Source organism: Cucurbita moschata, unplaced genomic scaffold, assembly GCF_002738365.1.
Source record: "Cucurbita moschata cultivar Rifu unplaced genomic scaffold, Cmos_1.0 Cmo_Scf00023, whole genome shotgun sequence".
Taxonomy (NCBI): Eukaryota; Viridiplantae; Streptophyta; class Magnoliopsida; order Cucurbitales; family Cucurbitaceae; genus Cucurbita; species Cucurbita moschata.
In genome coordinates this window covers 2,715,293-2,738,007 of record NW_019268539.1, presented here as the reverse complement: position 1 = coordinate 2,738,007, position 22,715 = coordinate 2,715,293, and the positions used below count along the sequence as shown (strand labels likewise).

At 38.4% G+C, this 22,715-nt stretch overlaps 6 protein-coding genes and 1 pseudogene across 7 annotated transcripts in view; 6 read left to right on the top strand and 1 right to left on the bottom strand.

Annotated features, from left to right (window-relative positions):
- Nucleotides 1–1,551: 1,551 nt before the first annotated feature.
- LOC111460378 (protein MARD1-like) lies at nucleotides 1,552–3,444 on the top strand. Of its 2 annotated transcripts, XM_023103624.1 has the most exons (3): nucleotides 1,561–2,160; nucleotides 2,242–3,061; nucleotides 3,133–3,444. In XM_023103624.1, the coding sequence occupies exons 2-3, from the start codon at nucleotides 2,271–2,273 to the stop codon at nucleotides 3,203–3,205; spliced, it is 864 nt and encodes a 287-aa protein (XP_022959392.1). In that variant the 5' UTR covers nucleotides 1,561–2,160; nucleotides 2,242–2,270; the 3' UTR covers nucleotides 3,206–3,444. The 2 variants fall into 2 exon arrangements, with proteins under 2 accessions (XP_022959391.1, XP_022959392.1); XM_023103623.1 differs by having other exon boundaries at nucleotides 1,552–3,061.
- Nucleotides 3,445–4,647: 1,203 nt separating this feature from the next.
- LOC111460452 (folate-biopterin transporter 1, chloroplastic-like) lies at nucleotides 4,648–9,096 on the top strand. Its single transcript, XM_023103725.1, has 9 exons — nucleotides 4,648–5,096; nucleotides 5,310–5,539; nucleotides 6,295–6,359; nucleotides 6,446–6,608; nucleotides 6,821–6,969; nucleotides 7,077–7,331; nucleotides 7,411–7,579; nucleotides 7,688–7,780; nucleotides 8,371–9,096. The coding sequence occupies exons 1-9, from the start codon at nucleotides 5,024–5,026 to the stop codon at nucleotides 8,668–8,670; spliced, it is 1,497 nt and encodes a 498-aa protein (XP_022959493.1). The 5' UTR covers nucleotides 4,648–5,023; the 3' UTR covers nucleotides 8,671–9,096.
- An 807-nt stretch (nucleotides 9,097–9,903) lies between these two features.
- LOC111460455 lies at nucleotides 9,904–10,959 on the top strand. The gene has a single exon (XM_023103727.1). The coding sequence runs from the start codon at nucleotides 10,392–10,394 to the stop codon at nucleotides 10,881–10,883; it is 492 nt and encodes a 163-aa protein (XP_022959495.1). The 5' UTR covers nucleotides 9,904–10,391; the 3' UTR covers nucleotides 10,884–10,959.
- A 1,289-nt stretch (nucleotides 10,960–12,248) lies between these two features.
- On the top strand, nucleotides 12,249–13,868 carry LOC111460456. Its single transcript, XM_023103728.1, has 4 exons — nucleotides 12,249–12,415; nucleotides 12,502–12,738; nucleotides 13,280–13,355; nucleotides 13,622–13,868. The coding sequence occupies exons 1-4, from the start codon at nucleotides 12,326–12,328 to the stop codon at nucleotides 13,654–13,656; spliced, it is 438 nt and encodes a 145-aa protein (XP_022959496.1). The 5' UTR covers nucleotides 12,249–12,325; the 3' UTR covers nucleotides 13,657–13,868.
- An 89-nt stretch (nucleotides 13,869–13,957) lies between these two features.
- Nucleotides 13,958–20,077, top strand: LOC111460454 (annotated as a pseudogene).
- On the top strand, nucleotides 17,666–18,470 carry LOC111460453 (transcription repressor OFP12-like). The gene has a single exon (XM_023103726.1). The coding sequence runs from the start codon at nucleotides 17,706–17,708 to the stop codon at nucleotides 18,381–18,383; it is 678 nt and encodes a 225-aa protein (XP_022959494.1). The 5' UTR covers nucleotides 17,666–17,705; the 3' UTR covers nucleotides 18,384–18,470.
- Nucleotides 20,078–21,726: 1,649 nt separating the features above from the next.
- The window catches only part of LOC111460451 (FRIGIDA-like protein 4a), a 4,985-nt gene continuing 3,996 nt past the window's right edge, over nucleotides 21,727–22,715 (bottom strand). Inside the window, exon 3 of the mRNA XM_023103724.1 lies at nucleotides 21,727–22,497. Within this exon, the coding sequence (XP_022959492.1) occupies nucleotides 22,012–22,497 (486 nt within the window). The 3' untranslated portion in view covers nucleotides 21,727–22,011. The remainder of the gene's footprint in view (nucleotides 22,498–22,715) is intronic.

Sequence of the window (22,715 nt, the reverse complement as noted above, 5' to 3'; positions counted from 1 at the left end):
TGGTCATGGGTCCCACGAGCCGGTCCGTGAACTTTCCACCCGGTTCTTTAACTGTTCTACGGGCCCCACACCAACCCCCTTTCTCTTTCTCTCTCTCACCCAGCTGAGCCGGCAAAGCCGACAACGCCAATTATTTTAAATTATTTATAAATATACTTTTAATTAAATTATTATATTATATTTGCGCAAGTTTTGATTTGGGATTTGAGTGAGTTTTGGTGTCTCATTGTATTTGTTGAGTGACATATTGGTGTGAGTCTTTGTAGTATGATAGTGAGGTATTCACTTGTAACGCTTTGGTTTTAGTGATTGGTTGCTACTCGTGGATATAGGGGAATTTCTTCTCTCCGAACTACGTAAATATCTTGGTGTCTCTTTGTGTAATTTCAATCATTGGTGTTGTGAGTACATTTGTTCCGCTTTCGGCGCACAACAGAGCTAACATATTAAATTGATTACAAATGTCGCTAAGCCTATGTTTAAGGTGCATGGACATTGGAATATAAGTCATTTTAATTATTAGATGTCGTTTGTAGATTGGTCGATTTATAGTTATATAAATAATTTCTTTTGACTTCTCAAACATATAATCTAATATCATAGAAATAGCTAGTAGCTATGATAATTAATACATAGCTACGACATAGACCTAATGTCGTATAAGTAACTACCATACTAAATAATTCATTTACTTTAATTGATTTTTTCAATAAAAAGCTATTACATAGTACCTAAATTTAGGGGCATAATTTAAAATATATTTATATTGTGATGAATGTGAGTGAAGATAAAATATACTGTAACGACCTGCGTATTTGTGTGGCTCAGATTTCAATCGGTTGGTAAAGTTTGGATAATTTCCACGTCATTTTGTTTTTTTTTAATCGACCCGTCAGTTAAATATAATAACCAATTTACAAAAAGAAAAAAAAAAAAGTTTGGACACTCATTGCAAGGGTCTATAATTTGTTTTCTTTTGCTACAATCTCCTACTAGTACGAACAAGTTCGGTGGTCCTACTAGTATATTGCTCGGTATTCGACTCATACGATTTGTACTTATTTCGTTGTCAGTTTTACTGTTCTAAAACGTGTCTACTTTATAAAGGGTATAGCCTTATTTCGATCAGTGTCTCGTACCTTCCGATAATTGGGGTTGATACCATTTGAAACAGCTCAAACCTATAGGTATTTGGTATTATTTGCTTTGACTTGTTATGTATTGTCATCAACTTCATAATTTTAAAATGCTTATAGCAAGAAGAGGTTTTTACCGTTAGGATCTGACGTTGAAAATTAAAGAATTTATTAAAAGTTTAAAAAGTATTAAAATAAAAAATGAAACACTTTTTTAATTTTGGAAGAATGGAGTCGAAATAAAATATTTTTCCTATTTAACTTATTTTGAAATATTATAATTTAATTTCAGTGTATATTTTAATAAGATTTATTAGAGAATAAATAAATAAATAAAATTAAAAGTGAGTGTGGTAGTGGGTCAGGTAAGTGGCTGACGGTCTCCTCAGCCGGTGGGGCGTGGCCGCGTGGGAGTTTATATATTCCCTTTCTTCATCCAATTCTGATCAATAACCTTCTCCTTCTTCTTCCTCCGCCTCCTCCGCCGTGTTCTTCCTCCTCCTCCGCCGTGTTCTTGTTCTTCCTCCTCCCGCTACCAGTAGGAAACTGCCCAGGAATAATAAACAAAACGAAACCCATAATGGAGAAACTCAAAAACTGATCATTATTCTGCGCCGTTGTTCTTGAATTTTCATGGTTTCTGGTTTTACGAGCTTCATTTTTGTTTGTTTGTTTGTTTCCTTTATGTTAGGGGCTTGAACCCTTTTCAGAGATTGTCAGAACAAAAGCCGAAATAGAAAACAAAAAAAGATGAATTAGAAAGCAAAAGCAGAAAGAAACACAAATCTAAATTTCTCTGTTTTTTTCCTCTGTTCTTGTCGTCCTGTTCCTGCACGTCTGCTTTCCTTTTAATCAGCCTTTTGGAGCGCTAAACCCGGGGAAGGGATGGATGGATGGATGGATGAATTAACGAAGCTTTGATTCTCTGTTTCTCTCCTTTTTTATTCACTTTTCACTAATGGAAGTCGCTCAAAATCTGTCCATGGTGGTTTCCGATCATCTTCACCAGTTCTTGTCTTCTCCGGTGAGTCCCAAGTTTGAATTCCTTACATGGGTAGCTGTTTTTTTTTCTTTTTTCTTACTGGGTTTCGTGTTGTGATTTCAGGGGAATTAGATCTTGAAGTAGAATTAGCAATGGGCGGTGGCGGTGGCGGTGGCGGTGACGGTGGTGGTGGCTGTTTACCTTCTCCGATGAGTAATAACAGGAAATTGAGTTCGTCTTTCTTGTTTAGAAGTTCTTCTTCAAAGGGATTTTCCGAAACAGAGGCTGTAATGAGTCCAACTTCAATTCTCGAACCATTTATGGGTCTGAGAAGTTCGTTTTGGTCGGAATCAAATTCGCCCAGAACGTCAGTAACAGAGTCCAAACGGCCGTGGGATTCGAAAGGGATCGGTCTCGGCATTGTCGATGCTCTAACGGAGGAGAATTCCGACCAGAAACCCACAAAATCCGACACCCGAATGGTTCTGTTGGGATCTCAATTAAAGATTCAAATTCCTCCTCTACCGCAGTTCGTTTCTCCGACCGATGAGTCTCCGAGATCGCTGGCGGAATTCGGGATCAAGACAAGGAATCCCCATCTGGGTTCCTTATCCCCTGTTTCATCTCTGTCTCCGGCGAAGAAATCGTCGATCTCCGGCCATGAAACTCCCACTTCACCTCTGGTTTTCACCGGCTGTCTCTCCGCCGACGAAATCGAACAATCAGAGGACTACACTTGCGTGATCTCTCACGGCCCAAATCCTCGAACCACTCATATATTCGGCGATTGCGTAATTGAAAGCGGCGCCGGCGTATATTCACCGGCGAGAAAAGAAAATGGGTATTTCAGAGATCGAACGAGCTTTTCCTCTGAAAATTTCCTCAGCTTTTGTTACAATTGCAAGAAGAAACTCGAAGAAGGCAAAGATATTTACATTTACAGGTCGGAATCTGAAAATTTATGAACTTATCTTCTTCTTCCATTTCCAATTCTCATCGGTTCTGTTTTTACAGAGGCGATAAGGCGTTTTGCAGCCATGAATGTCGATATCATGAGATGATGCTGGAGGAAGAAGGAGGGGATTGAACGAACAAATGCCATGGGAAACTGCTCGAATCTGATGATCATTAAAACAATGGTGGGATTTGATTTGATTTTCTTGGATTTTCCCGGAAAATGATTCCTTGTGCTCTGTTTTCTTGTTCTTTCTGGCTACACTCACGGACCCAAAGGCCGGATGATGTACAATTGGAATTTTGTTTTATGTTTAATTACAGAATTTTATTTTCTAATAATTTCAAAATTTTAACCTTTTTTACCGTGGCAATTTTGGTGTGTTTAATCTCTCTTTTTAATCCACTTTTTTTATAATATATATACGCCATATCCTCGTTACTCAATAGTACTAAGTTGGATGACCACGTACTCATGTGCACCTTATTTTAATTTTAATTTTAATTTCTCTCGAGTTTTTACAAGTTGTAATCGTCCTATTTGTATGCTCATGTTCATAGCGTTTTTTTTCCCAATGTGTCTGTGTGGACTTCACTGGTCGTTCCAAGCATTTGGGTGCATCCAATGTCGCCTGGATTACACCGCCCTACATGTCTTAAATGATATATATATATATATATATATATATATATAATATTAGGTTCAATATCTGTTAGGATCCTATATGGGTTGGAGAGGAGAATGAAACATTTTTTATAAGAGCGTGGAAACCTCTCAATAGTAGACGTGTTTTAAAATTGTAAAGGTAACAACGATACGTAACAGACCAAAGTAGGCAATATCTGCTAATAATGAGTTTGGTCTGTTACAAATAGTATCAGAGGCAGACAACGGGCAACGAGCTAAAATGAACAATATTCCCTATAAGGGTATGGAAACCTCGCCCACGTAGAAAAAAATGTAAATATTGAATAGTTGTTCGAGATACGATATAAAGTCGATATTAATGAATATTTAAAAAAAATGTAAAAAGAAAAATATTTAAATTAATAAATACATAGTTTATACTTTTAAAATAAGTTAAAATGCAAATAATTCATATTATATTTACATTCGTAGTATTTTGTGGTTTTTTTTTTTTTTTTTTTTTTTTTTTTTTTTTTTTTTTTTTTTTTTTTTTTTTTTTTTTTTTTTTTTTTTTTTTTTTTTTTTTTTGTTTACGATAAAATATTAAATTATTGTGAAATTTAAATGAATAAAAAGTTTTTTGTTTTTTGTTTTTTTCATCTTGAGTCAACTCATGAGTAAACAATTTTGAAAATTGTACAATATTTTCCATAAAAATAATAACAATAATCTAACACAACACATGCACACTTTTGCATAGCACATGTCCCGATGGATGACGTGGAGAAGACGCGAGGGAAAATTCGATAAAGGACACGAGCATATTTAAAGTGTCACACTAATTTCACGNTTTTTTTTTTTTTTTTTTTTTTTTTTTTTTTTTTTTTTTTTTTTTTTTTTAATGTTTCGTTGATTTTTTACAATATAAATGAAAATATCGATTCATCAAGAACTTATGAACATGTAGAAATATGGATGAAAATATGTCGATCAAAATTCAACGGAATCCCGGTAAAAAAGAAAACATTTACAGAAATTTCGAGTAGCTAAGCGGGTCAAGATCCAAGATCCACACAACATCTGCGAGCCAAATCCAAGGAGTAGCGTTGCGTTCGTCGTTTGACTGGAAGCTGGAGATAATTTTCACGAACAGAGCGAGAAGAAATCGGAAGGGGCAATAAACTTCAGAAAAAAGGTGTTTGGATTTGGATTTGGATGTGGATGGTGATTTTGACATTATAATCGTACAGTTTCGTCTTCATTCCCGATCCTTTGCTCCACTGGATCCCCAAGAACGGATGTCGGGACCTACCTTGAAGCTTCATGTCGCAACCCGTTTCGATTCCAACTACCGGATCCGATTTGGACGACCCCACCCTTCCCTGCTCCAACAACGGTAAATTCATCAATCAATCAAACACGCTTTCCAGATGAATTTTCATTCTGTTTCAAATTGTTGATTCGATGAACTACTGCTATTTGAGTCTGGATTTGGTTGGCGTTGAATTGGGGAAATATATATATGTAAAACCCCTTTTGAGGCTTTTTTGACTGCTTAATTGTTGAATGGCATTAGATTACTAAGGTTGGTCATATGAACTTGGTCCAGGTGTAGAGGAAGAGGACCCATTGATCTCAGGTGTAGATGGAGAGTTGTCCTCTGATAGTAATAATGGTGATTCTGGATACTGGTTGAGTGGAGTCAAATTCTTTGGTGTAGATTTAACCCCTGATAATGTTGCTGTTGCAATGGTGTATTTTGTTCAAGGAGTTTTAGAACTTGCAAAGCTTGCTGTCAGTTTTTATTTAAAAGATGATTTGCATTTAGATCCTGCTGAGGTATGTAATTTCTTTACATTCATGGTTCTTTTCTGCTAACTGTGGTATTTATTGACTTGAGAATGCAGAACTTCATTGTCTTTGATGTTGCACTTTAACTGAAGTTCATGTAGAGTGTGCACTATTCTTCACATGGCTTAACTTCGCCCTGTGTGTTTTGCAGCCATTTTAAGAACTTTGCTTGTAATGTGAGATCCCAAATCAATTGGAGAGGGGAATGAGTGCCAGCAAGGACGCTGGCCCCGAAGGGGGTGGATTGTGAGATCCCACATCGGTTGGAGAGGGGAACAAAACATTCTTTATAAAGGTGTGGAAATCTCTCCTTAGCAGACACGTTTTAAAAACCTTGAGCCCGGAGGGAAAGCTCAAAGAGGACAATATCTGCCAGCGGTGGGCTTGGGTCTTTACAGTTCATATTAGAGCTAGACACCAGGCGATGTGCCAGCGAGGAGGCTGAGTCTCAAAGGGGGGTGGACACCAGGCGGTGTGCTAGCGAGGACACTGGGCCCCGAAGGGGGATGGATTGTAAGATCCCACATCGGTTGGGGAGAGGAATGAAACATTCTTTATAAGAGTGTGGAAATCTCTCTCTAGTAGACGCGTTCTAAAAACCTCAAGAAAAAGTCCAAAGAGGACAATATTTGCTAGGCGGTGGGATTGGACTATTACATGTAATTTCTGCATTTCTAAGATATGATTCGTTGGAAGAGCCTTAATACAATTCTAATGAATCATGTATGTGTTTGACTAGACAGTCAGCTGTAATTTCTGGTTTCGCTGCATTGCCATGGCTGATCAAACCCCTCTATGGGTTTATTAGGTATAAGTTCCTCTCTCGCACAGTATTCAGGGCTCAACTACTTTCCTCTCTTGTACACTTTCATAATAACTGTTTGGTTATTGCAGTGACTCTGTTCCTCTTTTTGGTTACCGAAGAAGGTCATACTTGATTTTATCAGGGCTTCTTGGTGCATTCTCATGGAGCTTTATGGCCATCCTTGTTAATAGCAAGTATGGTGCTGCTATGTGTATACTTCTCGGGTCTCTTTCTGTGGCGTTTTCTGATGTTGTATGTCTTTACTATTATTCCCTTTTGCTCTATTTTTAAGTTCATTTGCCTTCATGTAAACCTTTGTTCTTTAGAAAATAATCTTACAAAAGTTCTCTCTGCCGGCCTACATTGCTTTTCTTTTTTTTGGCAGAAATTGCATAATGGATTGACCATGGAACGAGTTTCACGCTACCAAAACTCGCTTTTGACTATACTGAACATTAATGTAGGTGGTAGACTCGATGGTCGTAGAGAGGGCTCGTGGTGAATCACCAAGTATGTCCGGTTCTCTCCAGTCGCTATGCTGGGGATCATCTGCTTTTGGTGGTATTGTTAGTTCCTACTTTAGTGGCTCCCTGGTGGATTCTTATGGTGTAAGGTAATATATTTATACCGATATTTATATTTTTCATTTGACTGTAGTTTTCTTAGTAGTAAGTCAAGCATTAAACCTTATGAATGTACTCATCAATTTGGATCTCTCAGGTTTGTATTTGGAGTAACAGCCTTGTTACCTTTGATGACAGCAGCAGTTGCTGTTCTTGTTGAAGAAAAGCGTGTTTATGCCTCATTAAATGAGCCTAATCTTCCTAAAACTGGCTTGAGTTTTCTTGAAACCTCTAAACAGCACATATTTAATATATGGACTGCTATTAGACAGCCAAATATATATCTTCCCACACTATTCCTTTTTCTGTGGCAGGCAACGCCACAATCAGACTCGGCAATGTTCTTCTTTGTGTAAGTGCAATATCTGAGTTGAACAATGATTTTGTTGGTTTTAAGTACTTGAGATTGACATCCGTACATCTTTTCTCAGCACAAATAAACTCGGATTCACCGCCGAGTTTCTTGGACGAGTTAAGCTGGTTACTTCAGTTGCATCTTTGATTGGTGTAGGATTATACAATGGGTTTCTTAAAAATGTTGCGTTGAGGAAAATTTTTCTAATCATGTCAATAGTTGGTTCAGCTCTTGGGATGACACAGGTTCACACAGTTTTCCTCCTCTTTTGTGCTGGTGTTTATTAGAAACGAACAGAAAACTAGTGGCTCATTTTCATTGTGTCTAAGTTCTTGCTTATGTATGTGGCACAGGTTTTTCTTATTACTGGATTGAATCGAAAGTTCGGCATAAGCGATGGTTGGTTTACTATTGGGGACTCTTTAATCATCACAGTTCTTGGTCAGGTAGTATGTTTTTTCATAAAGTGCTACACCTCTGTCATTGTTCTTCACTGCAAATTATTCTCAAGGATAGTTACATTCTTTCACTTCATATCTAGTAAGACAGAGAAAAAAGGTGAAGTCATAGGGGAAAACTTACGTGAGATCCCACATTGTTGGAAAGGGGAACGAAACATTCCTTATAAAGATGTGGAAACCTCTCCCTTGTGGATGCGTTTTAAAACCTTGAGAGGAAACCTGGAAGGGAAAGCCCAAAGAGGATAGTATCTACAAATGGTAATAGAGTCAGACACCGAGCGGTGTGCCAGCGAAGACGTTGGCCCCCAAGGGGGGTGATTGTGAGATCTCATATTGGTTGGAGAGGGAAACGAAACATTCCTTGTAAGTATGTGGAAATCTCTCCTTAGTGGACTCACATTGGTTGGAGAGGGAAATGAAACATTCCTTGTAAGTATGTGGAAATCTCTCCTTAGTGGATGTGTTTTAAAATCTTGAGAGGAAGTCCGGAAGGGAAAGGCAAAAAGGACAATATCCGGTAGCGGTGGCTTGTTACAATTCTTATGGGGAAAGGCTAACTTCAACTTGTTTTTCAGGCTTCTTTCATGCCGGTTCTGGTGCTAGCAGCAAGACTATGTCCAGAGGGAATGGAAGCCACACTTTTTGCAACACTCATGTCAGTATTCAATGGAGGGAACCTTCTTGGAGGTCTGATAGGCGCTGCTTTGACTCAACTCTTTGGTATCACAAAAGATAGATTTAACAATTTAACCACTCTAGTAATCATATGCAATCTGAGCTCATTGCTACCCTTGCCCCTCCTTGGCCTTCTTCCAGAGGAAACTCCTGATCCCACCTCAAAACAGAGCTCAGATGTTGAAATGAAACCAATTTAAGTCTCAAAACAGTTCATAGATTGCCAGACTTTGCCTGCCGACCCGATTGAAATAGACTCTTCTGCATATAGACCTTTCCATTAATGCATCAGCAAGGGACCCAAACAACCTCACATGTGGTGGGAGGGCCCTGCTGTTTGCCACATACTCTGATTCCTGTCCCAACTTCAAGAACCAGAGATTTTCCTTTTTAGTCGTCAAACCAGAAACATGTCAAGTTGCTAAGGCAGCCACCATTGAATGGTACCACAGGACTTTATTGCATGTTCTTGTTCTGCTGCTTTAGATGTTTTTCTGTAAACAGCCTTATTTTGTACTTTTACAACAAAAATTCAGAAACAGATGTTCTGTTCTTTGTTTGATGAGTGTGCAATGGCTTTAGATTGATCTTATTTATATGTAATAGCTACGGATCCACGTTCCGACACATCCAAAGGTTGTTTAATTATCTATCGAGACATCTGAGTGTGTGCTAATGAGAGGATATTTTAAGCTCGAGTTTTTTACATAATACTTCGAATGAATGACCTGATTAAGTCTTCTCAAGAGAGTTTGAGTTGTGAGGTATTTTACACTTTTTTTTTCCTCGTCGTCTTAGTACAATACTAATATCTAGTGTATATATTAAACAAGGCACCAAATGGGCTTTTTTATGTCGAGAGATGCATGAATTGATTGAAACCTTATTCGAATAAGAGCAAGAATTATCTCGAGAATATGATGATTACGTCAATAGCTACACTAGCAATATGCACCAGTGCATAATGTCACAATCATATTTTTTCAATCATGTAGCGTTGTGAGTGATTTTGACACGCTCAGGACTAAGCTAAAGTCCTCCCTAACAATTAAATAGCGTAGTTTCATAGCAAAATCAGTATACTAATCGAGGGTGAGCCGATAGGTAAAGAGTCTAAAGAGGTGAGCTATGTGCCAAGATACCACACACAAATCTATTCATGTTAATTGAGCCCAGCCTATCCACGACTTCAGAACCACACGAGCTAGCTCCGCATATGAAGAAATAGGTAGAGTCTATTTTTCATTAGCCTTTATAGTAACATGCAAAAGAGACTCCAGCCTATCCACGACTTCAAAACCACACGAGCTAGCCCCGCATATGAAGAAATAGGTAGAGGTCTATTTTTCATTAGCGTTTATAGTAGCACATGCATAAGAGACTATGCATAAGAGACTCACTCGAAGTTAGGATAGATTCTAAATTTTCTAATAGCGGAAGCTTTCATATATATATATATATATATATATACACATGGAGTGAGTCCTCCTCTCCCTTTCCCACTCTGCGACACCAAGAATAAACGGAGCTTCCTCCGACGGCCTGTAGCCATTTTTGTTGTCTTCGTCTTCCTTTTCTCGCAAACATTCTCTGCAAAAAGAATTCTCCCTTCGGCAACGCCACCTTCTTATTTCTCCGATTCTTTCATTTGCTTCAATTTCACTGTTTACAGAATTTGTTTTTGTTTCCGTTTCCGTTTTTGACTCCGATTTTCCCCCAAAAAGTTACGCGGCAGCCGCTACCCCAATAGTTTCAATTCCTTGATGAATCTTCCTTCTCAATCGAACTTCAAAGATCTGATCAAGCTTTTGATTCCTTTTTTGGAATTGATGTTCCTTACTTCATCAGAGAATCATTGATTTCGCTATATATATCTATCTATTAGACCAGAACGAAGGTAGAAGAAGAATCAATCGACGCCATGAAGAAGGTCCATCCAGTCTCGAATAAGCAGAATCCAAATGGTCGTAACTCGCTTTCTCGTGCTCAATCGTTTCTAGGTTTAAACCCTAAGAAACTGCGGCGGTTGCCCCATGTTTTCAGTCGGGTTTTGGAGCTTCCATTTAGATCTGATGCCGATGTTTCGATTCTCGAAAACTCTAATTGCTTCCGATTCGTAGCGGAAACTAATGGAATTAGCGACGAATTTAGGGCGCATACGGTTCAAATCCATCCTGGCGTTATCAAGGTTGTAGTTAGACAAATTGGGGCTCTGGAATCGACGTTAGAGGAACTGGAGATCGACATGTGGAGATTTCGACTGCCGGATACAACTCTGCCAGAGCTTGCCACCGCCGCGTTCGCCAAGGGGAAACTCGTGGTGACGGTTCCGAAGAGGGAGGACGCCGGAGAAGGTACGTGGGGGAATAAGAATGGGGGTTTTAAAGGTGGCCGTTTAGTGGTTGTACAGTAAAAAGAATCCCTGTGTCGCCATTTTCCATTTATTGAGCAACTTAATGAAATCTCTGTTCACTGTTCTTCTGGGTTGAGCTGATTGTTCTGATTTTTTCTCTCTTTCTGATTCAAAATAGCTTGAATTTACATAGAACATGATGATATTACTGAAGAACTTGGCAAACTTTGTTCAACCTTCATTCATTTCACTGTGTTGGGCTCTGATTCATTTCACTGTGTTTGTTTTTGCTGATTAATCAATGTTTGTGGGCTATGGCCATTGCCTGCTCCATTATTGCACAAAAGGCACTCAAAAGTTAGGAGTATATGTTCCAATTTAGATTCACTAGCATCAGTTCCCTTGTGTTTCTTGATGGCCAATTGCCCATTCTTCCACTTTGTTCGGTGAATCTGTCTCTGGACATCATTTCTGGTTCTTCGCCAACCAACCATGCTTGGAGCTGCCCCATGACATTGACTACCATACCAAATGGACCAAAATGGTCAATATTGACTGGCGTTGAACTTGGATGGATGCATGTGATGTCCCAAAATGAAAATTGTTACACATTATAAGTCACTATGACTCTCTTTCTAGTTGTCACGGTTCTAAGACATCAAGAATAATATCGCAACCAAGTTCGGAGATAATGAATAGAAAAAAGTAGTAGCAATATTTGACTATTTTTTTTATATTTAAAATGTCTTTATTTAATAAAAGGTATTAATAAGAGCCACAAATTTATTTGATAAAGTTTCTTCAAACAAAAAAAATTATTGGATAAACAAGAATAAATAAATGCGAACATAACCCGCATTTTAATTTATATATTCTCGATGAAATTTGTAGTACTATAATAATACATACTTCTTACTTTTAGCATTTGACACGTCATTTAATAATATTTATCTTATTTTATGAATCCCACAAATTCAAAACTTTTCTTTACTCGTGGGTCCGAGAGGGTTTGTGTTTTTGTCCATCTCGAGTTTGGGTTGGTATCGGAGTCCATTTTGTCTCGATCTTATTTTTGGTGTCCTCACGGATTTGATTTTGTTAAAAATTAACTAAATCAATAAATATAAAACATAAATTTTATATTTAATAGAACTATTAGTAAATATGTAAATTTAAAAAATTGGAAAAGATTGGATTAAATAGATAATTTTATCTTAAATTAATAAAATATATTTACCAATGTTTGAAACTTATTTTTATCGTTATTTTTAGATTAAAATTATCAGTATTTTCATCGGTACTCCAACATTTTTAAAAATTAAAAATATATATAATAACGTATTTAAAAAATATCAATAAAATTATAAAAACAGTATTAATACAATTTTTTAGTTTTATAAAAAATTGAAGAATTAAAATGAAATCGTGTAATCTGATAATTATCTTGCACGAGGATCTCCGACGAAGCATCCAAATCGGTACAGTTCTTATTCAGGAGAAAAATGGCGGTTCCAGTAGCAAAAGCAGCGTCGCTCGCCCACATAGCTAGAGAATCTTCGGATATCCATCGCCTTTCTGAATTCTACAAAGAGGTCTACAATCTCTATCTTCTACCTTCTTTTCTTTCATTTCACAACAGCTTTTTTGTGTTCATGGCGGTTGTTATTTGGTGGTGCAGATGTTTGGATTCGAGGAAATTGAGAGTCCAAATTTTGGAGAACTCAAGGTTATTTGGCTGAACCTTCCTTCTGCCTTTCAACTTCACCTCATCGAGAGAGACCCTAAATCCAAGCTACCTGAAGGTCCATGGAGCGCCACGTCACCCGTTGTCGATCCTAGCCATCTTCCCCGAGGTCACCACATCTGCTTCTCTGTTTCCAGTTCCAATTTTGACTCTGTCGTTCATTCTCTCAAGGTAAATTTACAAATTAGCCTTTCGATTTTGATTTCTTCGTCGTAGTAGTTTGGAAACTGTTCGAGATTTTTGCTCTGTCCATTTATTTGGTTGTACATTAGGGTTTAATTATACCAAGCATAAAAAAACTCCGGGATTACGAGATGAACTGTATGATTTGCATGAAGAATTGATTTCGGATTGTCTGGCTCTATAATTTGCTAGTTAGGAGGAATTTTAGTTCACATCTCCACTAAGACTCGAGTCTGTCTCAGAAGTCTTCTTTGACGAACTTAATGAGATTAGTTCACTAATCACTATTATAATGTATTTCAATTTGAATGCTAAATTTATAGTGTAACCCAAGAATTCAATCTAAAGTGACGTTGAATTAATAAAAATAAGTACAGAATACAGAGAAAAGAAAAAACAACGAAGTTCGAACTTCTTCGACTATATAAATCTGTATGCAGGAACAATTCTGTGGAAATATTTTCTCATGGTTTATAGGAAGTTTGCGCTTTCCTTAGATGTGGCCACACTAATTTTGATTTTGCTGCAGGAAAAGGGCATACAGACATTTGAGAAAACCCTACCAAATGGGAAGGTAAAGCAAGTCTTCTTCTTTGATCCAGATGGTAAGTTTTTCCCTAGCCATTTTTTCTTCTTCTTCTTTCTCGTTCTTTGTGTGTGTGTGAATATGTGATTAAAATCCTGTTTTCCTGTACTGGACTTCTGTTATCAGCGTTCATCTTTTGATAATTTTCTCTGTTCTTCCATCATGCTTGATAAAGAAATTTTGTTTTTCTGGAGTCTGATTGCTGACTGATGAATGATGATCAGTACTTGTATGTTTAGACGTTCTGGTATTCGATCAGTTGGTAAACAATTCATGTCTATGCAGGTAATGGATTGGAGATTGCAAGTCGGGAAGATTGAGTAAGAAAGATCTAACTTTACATGATGTAATCGAATGTAGTCTTGTCTGCAGGCTTATAAAAAGGGTTCATAGTTGTCTTGTTGACTTGTGTTGTGTATCAAAAAATGGGAATGTAAGGAATTGATATAAAAAGTCAATAAATTTGGCTATACTGACTGAACCAGTCGAATCAAATGGTTGTATTTCTTAATGAAGGCTATGTTGGGCGCCATCGTGGTTGTTTGCCAAAACTCTTTGGAATTGGAATTAGATTTGTAGTTCCACTGAAATAAGATCATGAGAATGCTCACTACAGGAAAATGGCTTGGTAGGGAGATGTTTAGTGGTGAATAAGTAAGTTTCATACAGACGGTGAGGATGTCAAAGCATTTTTGTTTCAGAAAATTGAAAGGTAGAAATAGTTAATGGGTTCATTGAGCCAGCCTCGCTGAGAGAAGGTTACAGATGGAGGTGAAAACTTCACCCTAATCCGTCTTGAACTTACTCGAAACCTTCTTCATTTTTCTGAGTTTCCTATAGATCGAGTAGGTCGAGTTTCTGAAACTGTTGTTTCTCTCTTCAGAAGATTTTATGGGTTAGTTTTTAGTCTGTAATTTCCACTATTGGGTTCGAACTTTTTGTTGTTTTTAAGAATATTTGTTCTCTCCTTTTCTGTCGTGTCAAGAAGAGTAAGTATAAATGGAAGATATTTCAACTGTTGGCCTTGTTCTCATGTTGTTGAAACAACAATTCTGTCGTCCCACATCCAGCAAGAGTTTCAGCTTCAATGGCGTCTCCTATGGGCTGTAGCTAAAAAGAAAGAGCACCTTACTTATCAGCTGCCATCTGTCACAGTGACATGCTGGCACTGAACAGCTTGATTCCTGTAAGATAGAGCTATCAGGATTCAACACGTGTCTGGTCGAACCGACGTGTCATTAACTACCCCACCCAAGTTCCAACGACCGTTTTAGTCCCTCTCCTCGACCTGCAACATTCCTCCATCTGTTCAGATAAGTATCCTTTATGAAAACAAATGTCAAGAACAGCCGCGCCGCACGAACAGCTAGAACCTATGGTGTTGTTCAACGTCTCTGGAGACGTTGTCTCCAAGGTTATACCACCCGTGGACGCTGACATGATGCAACTGCCGAGACCATGGTGTTTAGTCAAACCCAGTAGGGCGGCCCTGCCGTTTTGGCTTCGTTGGCCTCGAGGATGTAACTGATGCTACCAGAGATAAGGAGTTGCTGTTAAAGACACCGATGTCCCAGGAAATCGCATCATTACTGATACAGTTGGCCAGACAGGTCCTCTTTTTAAGAGTTTTTAACTACATTTTAGTTCTGTTTTATCTTTTGATTAAGCTCGAATCTCAAACTCACTCCTTGATTTTGGTTTGTTTCTTTCCCAGTGCAGATCGTTGGGCAGTTTGTGGAGCCTGCGCCCATTATTTTAGTTGTCATAGCAATGCAGAGCGCGGTCACCATATAGGACAAGCCCTTGAAGCGACCGTTCATGCTGCAGGTGATAAACCGCAGAGCGATGCTGCTGCCTTTCAAGCAGTAGAGGTGAGGGTAACAGGGAGCAATGCCGTGATACCAGGTGGACTCGCAGCCTGTGCTCAGTAGGCTGCTTCTTTCAATGCTGGGGTTGGATGAACGACATCCTAATGGTGCTGGTAGAAAAAATTATGTAGTTTTCAAAATTTAGACGTAGAATTCTGAAAACTAATAACCAAACAAATGAACCAATTATATTAGGTTAATTTCCCGAACACAAAAAATCAAATGGTAAACAGAGTCATAATTGTTTAATCATATTGTAAACCATCTTAGTTATTTATTTATATTCTTCACCCGTTCTCACTCTTGTGTTCACTAAGTTACTCGTGGCTTGGAAATTTAGTTAAAAGTCCATCAACTGACTATCCAGTTACATATTGGGATTTGAACACAGAATCCCCCTTTGGGAATCGAGATGAGGATTTCTTGCGCTTATAAGTTGAACCATATTAGCTTTACCTAAAAAATGGTTTGAATACACGACTTGTTACCATAGAAATGATTGGCTGGACTCTACATTTCAGGGTGCGGCGACGAAGCAGGATGCGGAAGGGGTGATGAGTGCAGAGCTGAGGAACAATGCGAGGCAGGTGGCCCATCGTGGTGGGGTGGCGGAGTCCATGACAGAAGCCGCCAAGCCCAATGAGAACGTTAGTAATGCACCACAGTGAGCGTGAGAGTGGTGATGGGGGTGCGTTGTTTCGTTGTATTATACCATTTTGAGTTGGTCTGTTGTTTGTGATTTTGCAGTGTTCCAAGTTTGCAGTAAAGATGGCAACAAACGAATTTCAATGAAGATCCCATGTTAGCCCAATAAATGAACAGGTGAATAAGACGTATGGAATTGACCAAGCTTCACATGCAAGCACATAGAATATAACAATGGGCGGTCCAGTTTTGAAAACTTGGAAAAGTGGCGAAGCTGAAATGGGTTGGCTCTGTACCTGTGGAGGGCTGCTGCCATGCGAAAGCTGCAGGCAGGGGCAGGTTCATTTAAAAGATGAAAGCTGCGTTGTTTTCCAACCACAATCCAAATGGTACGCTCCCTTTTGACCCAATTTAACATGACATTATGCATGACAATCCCAAATAAAATTTAGAAATCCACAGTTTCTTGTGGGTACTTTTTTTCACTGCCTTGCATATTTTGAACAAGGATTAAGGTCAAATTTGGGAAGCTTTGGTTTGAGTAAAAGCCAATAACAACAGGGTCAATAGATTCTTCCCCGTGGGAGGAAAATATTGGGCCTTAGGAAACGTCACTGTCGGAATCCACATGCATCTAAAGTTTGCGTCTTCTGTCACTGTTTCAACTTTTTGTATGACACAATAATGGTTAAAAGAAAAAACAAATCATGTGGCTTCAAATTTTGATCACCTCTTGCCTGTCTCTTTCAGTACTATCAATCCCTCAGTTGAAATGTCCATGTACTAAACAACACCCTCAGGCCTCAAATATAACAAATTGCAAATAGCAATGGACCCCTTCAATTAGTCTTCTCTCTAGTATTTTAAATTTTTTTTTTTTATGAATACTAAGAATTCTCTCCACCCTTGGCCCGAAAACTCCATTATCGGGTTGAGTTGGTATATGATGTGACATTTTTCACATTTGGAATTCTCTTCTTCTGGAGTTTGAAACCCCTATTATCGGATTGAGTTTATCTGATGTTGTAACATTTTTCACATTATAAGAGTATTATAAATTCTCTCCTCCGTCGGCTTGAAAACCCTATTATTAGATTGAGTTTGTCTAATGTGTGACATTTTTCACATTATGAGAGTATTAGAAATTCTCTCCTCCCTACGCGTGAAAACCCTATTATCGAATTGAGTTTGTTTGACGCGTCACATTTTTTACATTATTGAGAGTATTAGAAATTCTCTCCTCCCTTAGTTTGAAAACCCTATTATCGGATTGAGTTTGTCTGATGTTTGACATTTTTTCACATACAAGACTGCTAGAAATTCTCTTCTTCCGTGGTTTAAAATCCTTATCACCAGAGTGATGTAACATTTTTCACATTGCGAGAGTATTAGAATTTCTCTCCTCTCTCGGTTTGAAAATCATATTATCAGATTGAGTTTATCTTATGCTTTAGGGGAGTGTTAGAAATTATTCTCTCTTCCATGGCTAAAAAATCCTATTATTAGATTGAGTTTGTTTGATGTGTGAAATTTTTTTCACATTAAGATAGTATTAGAAACTCTCACCTTCCTGCTTGAAACCTCTATTATCTGATTGAGTTTGTCTCTGTGGTGACATGCATTTTTTAGATTACGAGAGTATTAGAAATTCTCTCCTCCCTCGGCTTGAAAGCCCAATTATCAGATTGTGTTTGTATGATGTGTGACATTTTTACATGTTTACGAGTAACATGAGTTCGACATTGATGTAAAATATTAAGGGAAAAAAACAACTAATTTTGAATATAGGAAAAAATTAAGTTAGTTAAAAGTGATGAAATATGTATGAATTTAAATTATAAAACTTAAAACAAAAAATGAGGTGTGAAAATGGAATTAAGAAATTAAACACACACGTGCGCACTCTTGTTTGTTTAAATCTTCCGCTCTTTCTACTGCAACCAAGTCATCTGAAAAAAATGTCCAACCGTTTCCTAAAACATTTCCATTTCTCCAAACTCAAATTCTCACCGCCGGCCGCCGTCGCCCACTCCTCATCCTCCGACTGCTACTTCACTTCCAACCCCATTTCCCTCACCCCTTCCTCCCTTGCCGACGACGGCTTCTTCTCCACCTCCTCCGATGCCGACGACTCAATCTCCGACGACCTTGCCACCCTCCTCGCCTCCCGCCGCTTCTTCTTCTCCTCCCCCGGCCGCTCCAACTCCATTTGTGACTCCTCCACCGCCCGTCGCCGATCCCACGACGTCGTGGTTTCTGAAGGTCTCGAAGTCCCCAAATATTCAATGGACCCTTACGCCGACTTCCGGCGGTCAATGCAGGAGATGGTGGAAGCTCGAGAATTGGAGAGTGTGAGGAGCGACTCTGAGTTTTTGCGAGATCTTTTGTCGTGCTATCTCCGGTTGAATCCGAAAAACACCCATAAGTTCATTGTTAGAGCTTTTGCTGATCTTTTGCTTTGCTTGTTAACATCCTCCTCGTCCGCTCCCCCGTCGGCTCCTAAAGCACGACGGAAAGGTGTTATGTTTCGCTAATTTTATGCCCTCTAAAGTTCAATGGATTTCTTATATCTTAGACCAATACACATATTCCGACTAGTACTTCAAAAGTTCAGTTATATATCTAGTTTCTTTAAGTTCTCTGAAACCCCTGTTTTCATTTTTGAACTTCATTTAAAATTGTTTCAGGAAAGTTTCATTCTCGATAAATAAAGGATGAAGATTGAGATGATATCTGGTGTTAGCATGTGTTAGGATATCATTACAACTAGGTAGAAGATTAAGATTTGTTTATTTCATCTTAAATATTAAAATTATTTTTCTGATCAACTTTTGTGGCGTGAAATTGTGTTAATGATGTTATGTATATATTAAAAGAATTCACTGCTCAAAGCACTGATTCCCGCTTATCCTTGATCTAGCAACAGGATGAGTGTGATTTTCTTCGTTTGAAACTTGTTTGCTTTCCATAGATTTAGCTACTATTTCTACTGAAGTTCTTCCCAAAATTTATAGTCCTACAAACCATGGTTTGTTTAAGACAGATTTAGGTTCATAATCGAGCAGTCAGTAACAAAAAGAAAAAATCTTTCATGGTGTTAAAATTTAGGGATAAAAGATGGGAACTTTTGGAACTCTCGTGTATGAAACATATGGAGTAAAAAGTAGTGAAAATGTGAGAGAGATGAGAAAGGATGTGAATGAGTTAGAAAAGTGGATAGAGATATGGACCCAAAAATCTTCGGACCCTATCATCACCACATCAATCATTCATTCATTCATTGTCATAAGGATCCAAACTCCAAAGCTCTTTGGTTGATCAATTTAATTCAGAATCTCTTCTTTTATTTTGAACATTCAAAAGGCTGTTTCTGAGTTCTGTTCCTTCCAGTTTCTTGCACTGTCTCTTTCTGTGTTTGTTTGGTCTTGGGAATCAAGCCAACCTACTTCACTGATCGAGTAATTACAAAAAGGATAACAGTTTCCAACTGTTCAACATTTTTCACTCACAACTTAACCCTCTTCCTCTTCCTTTTCCTTTTCCATTCTTGTTTTAAGTTTGGTTCTCTCTTGGGTCTGATTTATAGCTCAATAACTCCTTATCTTACATCATGGACATTCTTGCACTGTTAGAGAAATTCAAATAATTTGAGTTGATGAAAGTTCAAACAAAATTTTCTATGGTTAAACATAGTAGTTTGATTGTCAATTCGAGCTTAACTTGATGAATTTATAACAACAATTATTATTTCATAGATCGATGAATTTAGCTCAATTTTCGAAATTTTTTAATGAAAAAAAGACAACTATTGAGGGCTTTTGCTGATGTAGAAATATGCAAGTCCCACGTTGTTTGTGTCTCAATGGGTTGGCTAGTAATTGTAGAGTACATCCCATGTTGTTTGATTATTTTCTATGCCATATGAAGGAAATATGAACTCTTGTTTTGTGTTCATGTCTAAAGATGTGGAGAGGTGGAGAATTGGAGAAACAGTGCAAAGGTGATATTTTTCTGTACTTGCTCCGTCCTTGCCCGCTTGGTAAGCATTTCTATCCATGATTATCTGTAAATATGTGAAAACATCGATGAAAATGGCTACATATGGACAGAAATTTAATACAGTGTTGTCCTATGTTGTAATCTTCTTACAAATCATTCTCCGGATAAATCTCCCATATGAAGAGTTCGAATTCATTGGTGGGCTATTAAGGTTTATTAGTCAAGTTGTCCCCCATAAAGTGGTAGTTTTATTTTCTTGAAATGGACTATTTGACAGCATTCTCGATACTCGAGGCTTTAAATACTATTATTGGTCGTAAAAAAATTATCTTTCATTCTTTTTAAATTTGTAACCTTATTAGAAGGTTAGACGAAATTAAGAGCTAGAACAGTATGCGATGATCTAGAATAAAATTGAAACCCAAACATCGCAACCTTGTCTTCGGTCTCAAATTTCATCTAAAGCTATAGAGATTTGTACTCTAATAATGGTAAATATATTATTCACAACTTGATGGAGATTTGCAAGGACGATTTGGGATGGCCCACTATAAGTTCGAAGTTAGTGTATAACGTGTGGAACCCAATTATATCTATGTGGAATCAACAAGATCCGAAATTGATCTGTAATTTCAGTCCACTGTGGATAATCTTTTGGGATATGCACAAGCCAACATGCCAACTTCCAAATAAGTGTCAAGGTTGTTAGCGAAAATCGGTTGAATCAGTACATTTCAACCTATAAAATTAATTCAAGTCCATTATGTCTAATTTACATTAGTAATTTGTTGGAGAGAAAAGGCCGTTTACCTTTTGTCCGGGAGTCCCTATTTGTTTGATTGATTCTTGAAAAGACGGTAGCCCAGTGCATCGAAACAATAGATAGAAACGTTTTAAGTTACCTAGGCCTAGCTTTCATGAAACTGTCGATATCGACCAGCTTTATTAGACCTTATCGTGGACCGAAGAATCATGCATTCAAACCTCTGCCTGAGAAAAGTTGCATATCCTCCCAACAATAGCTCAGGAGTCACAATTGAACAGAGGATTTGTGATGTCCTACATTGGTTGGGGAGGAGAACAAACCATCATTTATAAGGGTGTGGAAACCTTCCCCTAGTAGACGCGTTTTAAAGCCTTGAGGGGAAGCCCGAACGGGAAAGCCCATAGAGGACAACATCTACTAGTGGTGGATCTGGGTCGTTACAAATGGTATCAGAGCCAGACACCGGACGATGTGCCAACCTCCTCAGTGTTCCCCAATGGGGGTAGACACTGGGCCCCAAAGGGGGTGGATTTGAGGGTGGTCTCACATCAATTGGAGGAAGGAAAGAGTGCCAACGAGGACGCTGGGCCCCGAAGGGGGTGGATTGTGATGTCCCACGTTGGTTGGGGAAGCCCAAAAGGGAAAGCCCGAAAGGGAAAGCCCATAAAAGGACAATATCGACTAGCGGTGAATTTGGGAGAAAGCCCATAAAAGGACAATATCAACTAGCGGTGGATTTGGGTCGTTACAGGATTAAAAAAAAAGGAGCCAAGTAAATGGGATGGAGAGATTATACCTTTTGATTAAGCTTCATATCAGCAAGAGATTATACCCTTTGATTAAGCTTCATATCAACAAGAATAAGATTGATTGCTTCATAGCCACAGATAGCAATTCAAAGATGGAATTCTGAAGTCGATGATGACGACGACGACGACGATAATCGAATCTACTCAAGTCAAAAAATAACAAGAGAACATTGAATTTTGGATAGAACAACCTTTCAATTTTCTAGTGACGGGGTCGTCAGAGACAACAAAAGGATGCATCCATTGGCAATGGCGTTTGTTTCAAATGATAAGGCATGATCGAGAAAGAGACTAAGAGATTAGTAGAACCAACGGGGCAAGCCTTTCTACAACTAAAGACCAAATGACATTAGGATCTACTTTATAATGTTGTGTCGTGGTCATCCTAATAGCTTTACACGATCAACCCTACAGCTAAAGTTTGATCAACATTAGAGTTTGGCTTCTCAGCACGAAAAGCAAGAAGCATAACAAGTCACAATTAACACACATACATGGCTACTGTTTCATGGTTAGGTATTACAGACAAACCATTGGGAAAGTAAATAACAAGAATCAGCAGTTACCATCATCAGAGATCAGTCATGTTTATCGATAGTAAGCTGGTTGATATGCTGGGGCCATTGCATTGCCGTAACCACCATATACAGGATAGGACATTGGAGGTGAGGGAAACGATCCAGCATGTGGAGCAGCTTCGGGTGAGTAAGTATAAGGATTTGCAGGTGGGCTTCTGCTGCCATACATTGAGGGTGGGGAATGGTAGGGCGGGACACCGGCCGGGTACTGAGAGGGCGAGGGAGACCTGACAAATGCAGGGGCTGCTGGGTATGAAGATACATATGCATTTGTCAAACGGCCAGCCTTGGCAGGAGGCATAGGACCACCATTGTTTGCCCGTGTTCTCTTGTTGGCAGGGACTGCAGCAGGCTTCCTCTTCTCTACCTTCACCTTTTCTAGCTGTTCAAGACGTTTCTTGAGGTTTTCTGGAGGGAACTCCGCCTGAAGCTTGTATTCTTCAATGCACTTGATAACAGCTCGGAGTGCGGACTGCTCTTTTCGTGCAGCAAGGTGCTACGACAAACAAAAAAGAAAACATACGAATTACTACTGCCTCTAATATATGATATACAAACCATTGCAGAGGTCAAATAATACAATGAACCAAGAAAGGAGGACAGTTCATAGCAAAGCTTATAATACAATTTCTTCCACCTTCAAACAAATAGACATATATATATATATATATATATATATATATATATATATATATATATATATATATATATATA